Here is a 13,470-nt window from a genome sequence, read left to right as displayed (position 1 = left end):
GTTCCAGTCCAAAGAACCTGCTAGAAGTTGATAAGCAGGGACAATGCTCCAGAAATTTGTCCTTTCCATTTTATTTTTGTTGTGGCTTCCTTATAGATTTTGTCAATTAACAGTATACATTGTTCTAAAATCTCCAAATGATATAATTTTCTTATTAAATTTGTGTGTCGAACCACGTCAAAGGCTGATTTTGCATCTAGCATTCCAAATAGTGTAGGTTTTTTTTTAGATATTTGTTTTTTCTTTTATATTCCTCCATACTGTAATGAGGGATGCTATTAGAGGAGCAGTATTTTCTGTAAAGCCTCGTTGCATAGGATTTTGATTAAAGATGATATCTGGATTAATTCTAAGTTTAATGATGGTTTCTACCAGTTTTGAAATAGTTGGTGTAATGCTTATTCCTCTGTAGTTTTTTTTTTTAATTCACAACATCACCTTTGTTCTTTAAATTGGTGACAGAATGCCAGTCTTCCGGCAAATAGTTTGTTATAACAATGCATTTATATTAAATATTAAACATTCTTTTGTTATTCCAAAAATATCTGCTGATTTATTTCTATTAAATTTTTTCATTGTTTTTTCAAATTCTTCAGTTGAAACAACTTCATGGTCATACACTTCTTGTCATATCTCAATGATTTGGGAATATTTAGAGTCAATTAAGCTAAAATAATCTTGATCAGCATTTGTGGGCTCTAATTGATTGGCTAGGTTGGCAAAATGTGACTTTTAACCTTCTAAGGGAGCTACCATTTGATTTTTATGGGGGGGGGGGGGGGGGGGGGGGGGTAGGATGAAAAATTTTGTCCTGCATTTCTTTTTAGCTATAATCTCTGTCCTGCCTTTTTACTTTTCATTCTGTTCCGTCCTGCCTTTTTTTTTTTACCTAAATTGTCGTCCTGACTTTTTTTTTTGCAAGTGTCTCATCCTGCCTTTTTTTTTTTACTAAAAACTCCTGTCCTGCCTATTTTTTTTCAAATTTCATCCTAGCCCCCCCATAAAAATCAAATGGTAGCTCCCTAAGATGTTTTCGTCCCCTTACTAGCTCATCTGTTCTGTTCTGTACAATTCTATTTAATTCTATTCAATTCTTTTCAATTTTATTCAATTCTGTTCGATTTTATTTTATTCGTCTTAGTTCATCTTTATTTAATATAGTTAACTTTTAATTATTTTGATCACGAAGAGATTTATTTTCAAATTTCCCACCTTTATTTCTTAGCCGAAGGGAGACAACTCATATATTTATTATTGCGGAATTCTGACTTGTCCTTGACCCCGAGAAACAACCAAAACAATCATGTCGGCCTTGAAAGTAGGGCTGTCTGTGAGGCGGTTATTGCCATTGAACTATGCAACTGCACGACAGCTGACAAAGAGAACATTTTATCTGTATTCTCCAGAGCCTTTTCATCCGATCCATGGAAAAGAACCCGTGTGGAAATCTGCTGAAGAAGCTGTCACCGTCGTTGAATCGAGTAGGTATCTCATGGGAACTTGCCGGGTAAAAAAGTAATTCAGCGTTTGTGACGAATAAACTTTTTTAAAACACATATGCATATATGACAACCTTTAGCAATGACAAATAATGACATGACATGACACCCGAAATGTTTAAAAATGCACAAGTACACATAATTATGACGTCTTGAAAGGATATTATGTATTTTTTCTTCGATGCCTTACATGAACAGAAAGCTTCAGAGCAAAAATTCAAAATAGCCTTCCAAGACGTCATAATTATTTGGACTAGATTATAGCTAGACCATTTCTTGAATCATGTTGTCACCTGAAAATAACGTCAATTTGGCACGCCTTTAAGATGTCATTTTCGACTAAAAAGGCATACCTGGATCCCTGCTCTATTAAAGTTTCGGGAGCGTAGCTATAATCCGACACCCCTTAATTCCGACAGTCCAGTAGTCCGACAGTCTGATATTCCGACGGTCGGATAATCCGACAGTCTGTTAATCCGACAGTCCGTTGGTCCGACACACTTCTGCTGCAAAGAATATGGATATTGTACGATATATATAAGCTTATGAATAAACTATTGAAACGCAAGCAGTTTGTAAAATTTAAAAAATAGAATCATGCGCAGTTTAAGTGGATAAAAAATTATATCCTATACCGACTGTTTGAAAAAATTGATAATGTCATTAATATAAGATTCAATTCCTGTTCATCTAGTTTAATAATGAAATCTAATCTAGTTTGTTTTCACACATGTGCATGCGTGTGTATGTAACATGAGGTAGAATGTGATATATGTCACATGTATTATTTTACCGTTATTCGTCATCATGAACATACCTGAGCAGCATTGGCCCCGAAGATCATATGAAAACAACTATATCAGATTGAATGACATACAAGTTATAAATTGGTTGTCTCTTCTCGGTGTTGGGGCCGTTCGCGCCATAGGTCCGTTCGCACCAAATTTTTATTCAAATTCCAGTTGAATTGATCAATGAGTAAAACATTGAAGATTTTAAATTAAAAAACATCAATCCCAGCCTTCTTTTAGTGGTTATAATCCTTGTGATTAAATTTCATAGATTTCTATTCACTTTCCCTAAAGTTATTGTCCGGAAACCAAGTGTCTTCAAAGGACTTCTGAGACCGCTGACGACGACAACGTGACAACCAAATTGCGGTCGTATAACACTTCAGACCAAACAAAAAAACTGAACACTGAACAATGTGCAATGAGGTCAAGGTTAAATAAAACATGCAGAGACTGACATTTATTTAAAAAACAGTTATTGGCATGACACGGGTTATGTTCTTCTCATATATTTTATGATAGTATGATTCTAAACCCCTTGCGGGCGATTGTGCCTGATATTCATACATGTATGATAAGACATAATCTATCAAGATGTTTAATCGAGGTCTGGAGCTGGCATGTCAGTGAACTGCTTGTAGTCTGTTGTTATTTATGTATTATTGTCATTTTATTTATTTTCTTTTGTTACATCTTCTGACATCGGACTCAGACATCTCTTGAACTGAATTTTAATGTGCGTATTGTTATGCGTTTACTTTTCTACATTGGCTAGAGGTATACATGGTATAGGGGGAGGGTTGAGATCTCATTAACATGTTTAACCCCGCCACAGTTTTGCGCCTGTCCCAAGTCAGGAGCCTCTGGCCTTTGTTAGTCTTGTATGATTTTTAATTTTAGTCTCTTGTATGCTTGTGTATAATTCGGATTTTAGTATGACGTCCATTATCACTGTAAAAGTATACATTTTTTTAGTCGAGGTAGTTTTTGATGAACTTGAAGCCCAATCATTTTGAAACTTGTAAAACATGTTCTTTATGATATGATCCTTCTAAATTTAATACCAAATTAGAGATTTTGCCCATTTTTCACGGTCCACTGAACAGATCGAGAAAATGATAGTGCGGATAGGGCATCCGTGTACTTGGGACACATCCTTGTTCTGATATGTTTTTGCATTCAATTTATTCTAGATTAGTTAATCTTTTTAGAATAAAAAAAAAAAAGTAAGTTGAAGGAGTACATGTATATTGTGAAAGGTGAAAAAAAGGTGAAATAACTTAAATTATTATTTTAAAACAACTTTGAAAGACACAATTATTTTAAAACGATATAAAGCTTAGGTAATAACTGTTAATCAACAATTTGTTTGACATCAAAGCTGTCAAGTGAAGCCATGCACTGAAATGGGTCAGTTAATTTGAGTTTACACAGCTAGTTGAACTTCTTGTCCAAGGAGAAATATGAATTTACCGGTATTGCAATCACTTATGTTATCAGTCTGAAGGCTCTGAATCCAGGTGAAAACGGGTCATTTTCAAAATTCCCGGGTTATCTATTTTTCTCAGGTTACATCCGCAGGATAAGGGTCAGTTTACAGGTATGAAGACGTCATACTGATCGATTTGACACATGATTTTTTTGTATAAAAAAAAATAATTTACAATCGTTCCATGTCTTTATAGGCATGCTTTTCAAAGACAAGTGACTGTGCGTCAGACTATAGGACTGTCGGACTATCGGTATGTCGGACTACAGGACTGTCGGATTATGAGACTGTCGTATTATGGGTCTGACCCCAAAGTTTCAAACACCTTTAGAATCGCCATTCAGCAGGGTAGTTAAAAAATGATTTATGTTCCTTAAGTACCTTCTCTTAATTCACATTCCACTTGAAGGATGGCGACCAACTTATTAAACCAAGAGATCCAAATTTTATTGTGAAGTTGAAATCATCCCTTTGTAAATTTAACGGATGCAATCACAAGTTGGTTGACTTAAATTATTTACTAAATTTCTGTTTCACAGATATGTTCCTAATGTCGTAACTACAATAATGTTTCCTAAAATTCCATGAAATTCAATGTGACCTACCGATTCGGACTATTTGCTGGGTTTGTAATATCATGAGCAACACCACAGGTGCCACATGCAAATCTGATACTTTTGCATTAGCATGATTAGAAAAGCATTACAATAATTTCTTATTCTAATATGACGTACTTCTTTCGCTTTATAAACAACACCGTGATAAAAATCTCGATATATCTATACTTAGCGCAGACTCCAAGATGTGTACACAAATGGCTGTTTAAATATGCCTCCCACGTAAATCCACATGTATCGTAACCTACGTGTAAACGGTTGTGGATTTCGCTGTGTTAACAATTACAATTGAATAAAACCCTACAGAACATTAATATTCTGATCCTGACGCATAACAAAAAGAATCTACACATTAGACAACGGAAAAATGGACAAAAACAAAATAAATTAAAATTCCGCGAAATTCCAGTAATGATTTTGGCGCATTAACGTCATTTCAAAACATGACGTCATACGAAAGAAAACGTCAAAGCTGAAGGTTTTTCTATTGCGTTTACCTTCTAAACTCGGATACAATTGCATTTAAATAAAGTATTGAGGTAGGTGTTGCTAAGTGCTTGTTTTCCGTTCTATCGCATTATTCGCACATTTACTGAGTTCAGCAAGTCAACATGGCGGCTCCTTGGTTACAACATGTCAACAGTGAATTTGACGGTAGCTTACGATAAAAAATGTAAATTTAAAATTGCAAATGTTGGGTTTACTGAGAAGTAAAAAAAAGTATTCACATTTTTTTTCTAGCGGTAAGTTAAGAAATCATTCATGCAGGTTTATTAGATTTGTTTTACATTTATCGAACATTGGGTAAAATAGAACAGCCAAACACACGGTATAGGCTACCCATCATCGCTTCAGTTTTTTAATGATCGTATTTGTCCTATTAGAATCGAAATAATTCATGGAAGCCATAGAATTGTTGTAAATTTACACATGGCCTGGGCCGTGATATTCGTTAATTTTATCCCTCGCTAACGCTCAGGATAAAATTCGAATATCACGGCCCAGGCCATGTGTAAATTTCCAACAAATCTATGGCTTCCATGAATTATTTCTTAAATTAACAATTTTTTCTTCTTCTTTAGAACAGAGAGTTTATGTACAAGGAGGTGCTGCTTCGCCATTGAAACTGATACAAAGTTTAGCAGATTTTGGAATTAAAAACCAACTTCGAGGTATAGAGGTGATACATGCACCAACACAGTTAGATTGTGTGTTCAGTGACCAAAAATATGAAGGTAATCAGGGTGCTTTGTATTTGTGTTTTAATATTAAAAAAGAAGATGTGGTATGAATGCTAATGAGACAACTTTCCGCCAAAGTTCTAATGTTTCAGTTACTGTAAGCAAGTATAGACAAACGTAAGTCCTTCAATGATTAAAAAAAAAAAGTCAATGCCACTTAGTTGGCTTTAAGGTGGACGTACCCAACACTTTCACTATAATTTATTTGGCTCGTTTAATTTTCATAAAATTTTGTCAAAATATTTACTTTGAGCCTTTAACAAAAATATAAAAATATCAAAAATTTTGAACCAACCGTTTTGTCAGAAAAATTACACTGGTTATATAGCAGTTTGACAAAAATCAATTTTGATCATTGGAAAGCTTAATATTCCTTTTACAGCACAACGTAATTAAAACGTTTAGCTGACTTTACAGAGTTATCTCCCTGTAGTGTTAGGTACCACCTTAAAATGTTAAAAGGCCATGACATTATAAATGTGAAGCAGTTCATTTTAGAAATTATTTTACATACTTTTTAAAGTTCTATGGTTTAACATTTGATATATCTCATGTATTTATACTATTAAATGAAAAGACCTCATTTTGTGTGTCACTTCACTTCCTTTCACAATAAATTAATCATCATGCATTATTGTTTTATATATAGGTACCATGCATAGTCACATTTGGTCATCCTAGCTTATGATTATTCTGTTTGGGTTATTTTGGGAGGAAAACGAAAATAAAGATGTCAGGATATTTATTCCGTCATTGGATGGACTTTTTTAAAAGTCAAAGACAAGACTTCCGTTAAGACAGTAAATTAAAATTAAAAAAACTGCCACCTGCGCTTTCTCAATATTTTTACAGTGTTGTACTACTTTTCGGACAAATTATATCAAATGATTACTAAGTCACATGTAAGTTTGAAATTCAAAGAACTGTATCTTTTTTATGCATTCTCTCTAGGTTTCAATTGGCATGAATACGTGAAGTTACCATCGACTAAGTCTTGACAACACCTTTTGTTGTATGAAGTCAGAGAAAATACAGCCTATGCACACCTGTGAAATTATCATGGTATTTCATTAGTATTCTTTATACCAGTGTACTTATTCCAAATATTGTCCTTTTCAGGAATATTTAGGACCAATTCATTCTACATTTCTGATCCAAAAGTTCGACAAGCAGTACATGAAGGAAGAGGGGATTTTGTGCCTATATTTTTGAGCGAGATTCCATTGTTATTCCGTCGAGGGCTGTTTAATCTTGATGTTGCCTTGATATCCCTTAGCCCACCTGATAAACATGGTTTCTGTTCCCTGGGAACCAATGTTGACTGTACCAGATCTGCTGTTCAGAATGCTAAATACATTATAGGTAAGTGAGCATTAGGGCCCTTTCTAGCTTGCTGTTCTGTGTGAGCAAATGCTCCGTGTTGAAGACTATACTTTGACCTATAATGGTTTACTTTTACAAATTGTGACTTGGATGGAGAGTTGGCACATGCACTCATACCAAATCTTCTTATATCTATTGTTGACAATGGGAAACTTCTGATCTCATAGAAGAACAAGGAATTTCAATAAGATTTTTAGGCACATAGTATTAAGGTATAATTTCACACCAAGTTTGAATAATGTACCATTGATATTCAATTATGCAAACAGATTAGCAAAACATGAGTTAAGAAAATTTATCCAATTATTGTAAATTCTGAAATCATTACAAGATATACAATGATATATATCAGTGCAAATAATTTGATTGCTTGCGTATCACAATATTAAAAAAAACCCACCCATTTTATCATCTGATACGTTATATTTAAATTGCAATTATAAATGCTCTGAATAGTACATGTTTCTGAATTACAGCACTTCAGGACTAATTGGAAAAAAGATAGGATTATGCAAAATAAAGATAGGATTATGCAAAATAAAGATAGGATTATGCAAAATAATCTTTATTTCAGACATTGAAGGGTTTTATATCATGTATCCATACACAACACAAACAACTAGGTCAAAGCAACAAGTTTTTTTCTAATTAAATGTCTAGAATTTTAATTATTATGGTAATATGTGTAACTTTTAAATCAATTTCAACAAATAGTGACAGAATAAATATTTTTCTGTCTATACCAATAATGAATGCTTAAAGAGGGGCGAAAGATACATGTACCAGAGAGACATTCAAACTCATAGATAAAAAATTAATTGACATGGCAGACAAAAAACAGTACACAAACCACACAATAGAAAACTAAAGACTAAGCAACACGAACTGCCACGAAAAACTGGGGGCGATTTCAGGTGTGTCGTAAGACTTAAAGCAGATTCTGCTCCTCATGTGGCACCCGTTGTGTTGTTCATGTTATTACAAACCTGGTAAATAGTCTAACATGTACATGTATCGGACACACATTAATCCTATCCATCTATTTCTTTCATTTGTTTAATAAATAAGAGACGACATCAAAAGATCGATGTAGGATAAAAAACTTAAATCAAATAGTTTGGGGGTGGGGGGTTAAAATTCTGCAAATTTTGTATATCTAAAATCGATTTTTACATATATCCCTATTGGTAAATCAATTTTTCCCAAATTAAGTTAACAGGGGGGGGGGGGGGGGGGGGGGGGGTCAGTGAAAAAACTATGTGAAATAAGTTTTTTATCCTACATTGAACTTTTGATGTTGTCCCTAACAGGAATGGTAAATGAGAATATGCCAAGAACATTTGGGGATGGTATAATCCACAGCTCCCATGTAGATGTGATGGTACAAAATGACGAATTGTTACCAGAGTTTACAGGGATGAAACTTACACCAGAAATTCACGAAATAGCCAGATTAATTGCCGATGATCTAGTTCAAGATGGTGCAACTATCCAAACAGGTATTTCTACATAGTTTGATATTATGATTTAGATTGCTTTTTACAGGGGTGAGTTTTAATTAGAATAAATAGCCATGTTGGAATGCAATTGATCATTTCAAATTTTTTAATTGAAATAAACTGCTTTAGTGAAAATAATAGTTATGAGCAAGACTTTAAAATCAACTGAAGACACTTATAATTATATTACTTTTTTGCGAAAGATGTAGAAAAACTATTTTAATTAGAATAAATAGCCATCTTGGTGTGCAATTGATCATTTCAGATTTTTTAAATGAAATAAACCATGTAAACTGCTTTAGTGAAAATAATATTAATAAGCAAGACTTTTTCTTATATATTACTTTTTTGCGAAAGATGTAGAAAAACTATTTAATCTTAATCATGGGAGATAACTCATAATTTAAAATTGATTATTATTTTTTTTAATTTTATTAAGTGAAGGGCACAACTTTGTTGAAACCCCTACCCCTCTCCTGAAGATTTGTAGTAAAACTCATCATCTTCATTTGGCTAAAAAAAAAGATGATTATATACCTGTTCTCTGTCTAGTTCTACTTCCTTATATTTAAAGTTGGACACATACTTGTTGGTATATCTTCTTTGACAAACCACAGTTTTAATTGAATAGTTTTAACTGGATTCATTATTTTTTCTTGAGATACCAATTTTTGTTAATTTAACGTGTATAGATGAACCATAAATTTAAATATTTAACAATGTACAAATTTACTATTTAGGCTTGTAAGAAGAAATTGGCAAAACCACAAAATTAAATAAATGAGAAAATATAATGTTTCCTAATTTTCCTTAATCCATGAACATTGCTACATGTACCGGTATTAACCAAAATAATGAATCCAAAGTTACCAGAATTAAACGTAGAAGTAGAAATTCAGGATGAAAAGGTATTTGTGAACCAAAATAAAATTAAGACAGCAACTGTAATAACTCCATGATTGTATGCATGTTTTTTATTTAATTTTTTAGGTATTGGATCCCTGCCAAATGCTGTATTTGATAAATTAAGTCATCACAAAAATTTAGGTATTCATACTGAAATGTTTAGTGATGGTGTCATTGATCTTGTTGAGAAAGGGGCAATAACCAACGCTAATAAAACTATACAAACAGGAAAAATTGTCAGTGCATTCGCACTAGGAACAAAAAGATTGTATGATTTCCTAGACGATAATTCTTTTGTAGGTAAGTTCTTTTGTAGTAGAATTAATGATATTAAGTTTTTAGAAACTTGACTCTGTTGTGATTGGGTTGTTTGAATATGTATTCATTTATGACAATTTTATACAATATAAAAAAGAAGATGTGGTATGAGACAACTATCCACAAAAGACCAAAAAGACACAGACATAAACAACTATAGGTCACCGTACGGCCTTCAACAATGAGCAAAGCCCTTACCGCATAGTCAGCTATGAAAGGCCCTGAAAAAGACAATGTAAAACAATTCAAACGAGAAAACTAACGGTCTTATTTATGTAAAAAAAATGAATGAAAATCAAATATGTAACACATAAACAAATGCATACTACAATAACAGTTGTGACATTTAGAAGAGTTTGTAAACCTATATTAATTCTATATAAAGTAGAAGTGTACAATTTACTAGAAATATTTTTAGTGGGTATTGCAATATTTCAAGAAAGATTTGATAAGAAATACTTTTTTTTATGTCTTTCATTTTTATGTTTTACATTTTTGCATATGGGTCCAATTTTTGAGAAAAAGACAGAAGAAAAATGATGTGGAACTGATTTTATTGCTAAACTGATTTTTATGTTTTCTGATAAATCATTAACAATGTTTACAATGAATGTCAATGAAAACAAACAATTATCATTTGAATAGTAAGAGGTCTTTAAAGTATACCATGAGGAAGTCAACGAAAACATCTCAAGATATACCCATGAATAAAATAGAAAGATATAATACAAATTTCAAAAGAAAATAGTTTTATGAAGGGAAAATAAGATAACAAAATAATGCAAATTTTCTAGAAATCTTACACTTAAGATGGTACCCAACACTTTCACTAAAATTAATTTGGCTTGTTTAATTTTCATTAAAATTTTGACAAAGTATTTACTTTGACCCTTTGACAAAAATATAAAAATTTCAAAAAAATTGAACCAACCGTTTTATCAGAAAAAATACACTGGTTATATAGCAGTTTGACAAACACTTATTTTGATCATGGAGAAGCTTAATATTCCCTTGAAACACAACATAATTAAAACATTTAGAAGATTTTACACAGCTATCTCCCTGTAGTGTTAGGTACCACCTTAATCATGTTAATAAATGTGGATAATGAGTTCTTATAATAAATTGACTTTGTTTCTGCTTCAGCTCTGTGTGATTGTAGTTTTACAAACAATATATCACTAATCTGTCAGAATCCCAGAGTTACAGCCATTAATACATGTCTGGAAATAGACCTTACTGGCCAAGTGTGTGCAGATTCCATTGGTTCTATGATATATACAGGTAAATTTTCTAAAACATGTCAGGCGGTATTTGTGAAACAGGACAGAGCTCTGCATTTTTTTAATGTTAATCAGACATTATTAATTTGTCGGAAAACATTTGCTGTAAAACTTGGCAGTCTCTCTCTTCATTGTAATGCTTAAGTGGGAATGTTGTGAATAAAACTAAAGGATACTGGATTCTCAAGTATATTGATTTTTTATATAAATTTTCTTTTTATTGATATTCTTACTGTTATTGAGAACTTGGTTTGCTTAAAAAATAAAACTTAACAAACCAAATATGGCAAATTCAATAAAAAATTTAATAAAGGAAGAGTATAGAACAATTGATGAAAAAACACTAAAAGAGTGGCAAAATTAATAGACAGTATAAAATGTATATGAATCGTCCAGAAGTTATTTTTATTTGCTTGAAATTTGCTGAGAACAGGTAAGAAGGTGTCTATAAATAGGTCTGATAGGCTAAAATAGATATAAGAAGATGTGGTATGAGTGTAAATGAGACAACTCTCCATCCAAGTCACAATTTGTAAAAGTAAACCATTATAGGTCAAAGTATGGTCTTCAACACAGAGCCATGACTCACACCAAACAGCAAGCTATAAAGGGCCCAAAAAATGACTAGTGTAAAATCATTCAAACAGGAAAACAAACTGTCTAATCTATATAATAAACAAGAAACACTTATGAACCACAACAACAAAGGCTAACCACTGAACATCAGGTTCTTGACAGGACAGGTGCAAACAAATGTAGGTTTTAATTGTTTAATAGGTGCCAACTTTCTCCCTGACCTCAAATAATAGTGAAACATTACAACATAGAAAGACACACTATAAAATATCAATTGAAATGGCTGAACTCAATCAGAAGACAAATAAACAAAAACAAGGGGGTATTTAATTACTGAACTGATAAATTTGATCTATGTGTAATGGGTCATTCCATAAATGTGTTTGTAGACCCTATTTTATAGATTTTTTATACTTTTGATTTACCTTGTTTGAGGTACATACACGATTTATATTACCTGCAGGATTTGGAGGTCAGGTAGATTTTATTAGAGGAGCTGCCTTGAGTTTGGACGGGGAAGGTGTACCTGTTGTAGCATGTCCCTCTACAGCTACCAGGGGAGATAATATAACTTCAAGAATTGTTCCTTCACTTAAACCTGGTAAGGATTAAACTATACTATAATAATAACTGATTTAGTTGGTGTAAGGAGTTTCGAGTAGGTAGCTGGGTAGCTTGGTAGTTGAAGGTTTTGATATCATAATCTTTCTTAATACTTCTCTAAAAATACAAATATACAAGTATATACATTCAGGCATTCAATCCCCTTAATTATGAAGCATGTCAAGAAATTTATCACTGAAAGTAAATATATACTTAGATATTCAAGTTACCAAATGGTGCATATTTGTATAACCATACTTTGTCTGGAAGATGACTTTAATTTTACATAGTGCATGCATCAAGTATTTGTTCTAAATATATCAACAAAGTCATTATTAAAGTAATATTTGAGATAGTGGTATCTTCCTTTGCGACTGTCAATTATATATTAATTTTAATTGTACCAATTATATTGCTTTTTATTCACCCTGTTATTTGAGAATTTGTAGTATGTTATTTTTTATTATTTTACAGGGGCTGGTGTGGTAACCACTAGAGCACATGTTCATTACATCGTAACAGAATACGGAATATGCAACCTTTTTGGTAAAAATCTACGACAAAGAGCTTATGAACTGATCAAATTAGCACATCCAAACTATAGAGAAGGGTTAGAAAAGGCAGCGTTTGAGAGGCTGAAATGCATGCCATCTCCGTAAATCTGTTTTTGTACGATTGTATCAAAATGGCTGATGGAGGATGTAAAAGGTTGAATGAGTTGTTGATCGATAAGGCCAAAGAAAATACATTTCTGTTTCCTGTCTCCCTACCTAGTCTTTTATTTTTTATGGCTACTAAAATGGATAGGCACTGTTTAACTAAAGAGTATTTCCATATTATTATCTTTATAAAATATTAATCAGAATAATGAACTTTAGTTACCTACCTATCCTTTTTTTCCTTGAGTCAGGAATCGAGTATATATTTGTCTGGCCTGAGTGAAGAAATCCTCAGAATATTATGTCTATAAACGCGACAAAAATATGTTTGTTTGTTAGATTTGTGTTTAATTATAAGTATACTTGTACTCAGTGTGAATATTTTCAGGTATTGTATTCTGCGTTTCAAGTCACTAAAACCTACACTGTACATGCTGTATGACAGATTAATTTCGTTTGAATACAAACCTCATTGCCACATGCAAAGTTAAATAGCATTTAATAAAAAAAAAACCATCCCCTCCCAAGATTCTGCCTAATTTGACTAACGCATACTTGTCTTCCGAAGACTCATCAGAGGTGCTTGAATACAAAAATCAGCAAAAA

General features: G+C 32.5%; 1 protein-coding gene across 1 annotated transcript; it reads left to right on the top strand.

Moving 5' to 3' along the window:
- The first annotated feature begins 1,274 nt into the window (after nucleotides 1-1,274).
- LOC143057286 (succinyl-CoA:acetate/propanoyl-CoA:succinate CoA transferase-like) lies at nucleotides 1,275-13,119 on the top strand. Its single transcript, XM_076230571.1, has 8 exons — nucleotides 1,275-1,481; nucleotides 5,479-5,631; nucleotides 6,757-6,999; nucleotides 8,331-8,519; nucleotides 9,510-9,725; nucleotides 10,890-11,027; nucleotides 12,066-12,203; nucleotides 12,680-13,119. Exons 1-8 carry the CDS (start codon nucleotides 1,304-1,306, stop codon nucleotides 12,862-12,864), a joined length of 1,440 nt encoding a protein of 479 aa, XP_076086686.1. The 5' UTR covers nucleotides 1,275-1,303; the 3' UTR covers nucleotides 12,865-13,119.
- Nucleotides 13,120-13,470: the final 351 nt, after the last annotated feature.

The sequence above is a fragment of the Mytilus galloprovincialis genome, chromosome 13, assembly GCF_965363235.1.
Source record: "Mytilus galloprovincialis chromosome 13, xbMytGall1.hap1.1, whole genome shotgun sequence".
Lineage (NCBI taxonomy): Eukaryota > Metazoa > Mollusca > Bivalvia > Mytilida > Mytilidae > Mytilus > Mytilus galloprovincialis.
The sequence above is the reverse complement of the archived record's forward strand: the minus strand, read 5'-3'. Positions and strand labels throughout refer to the sequence as shown.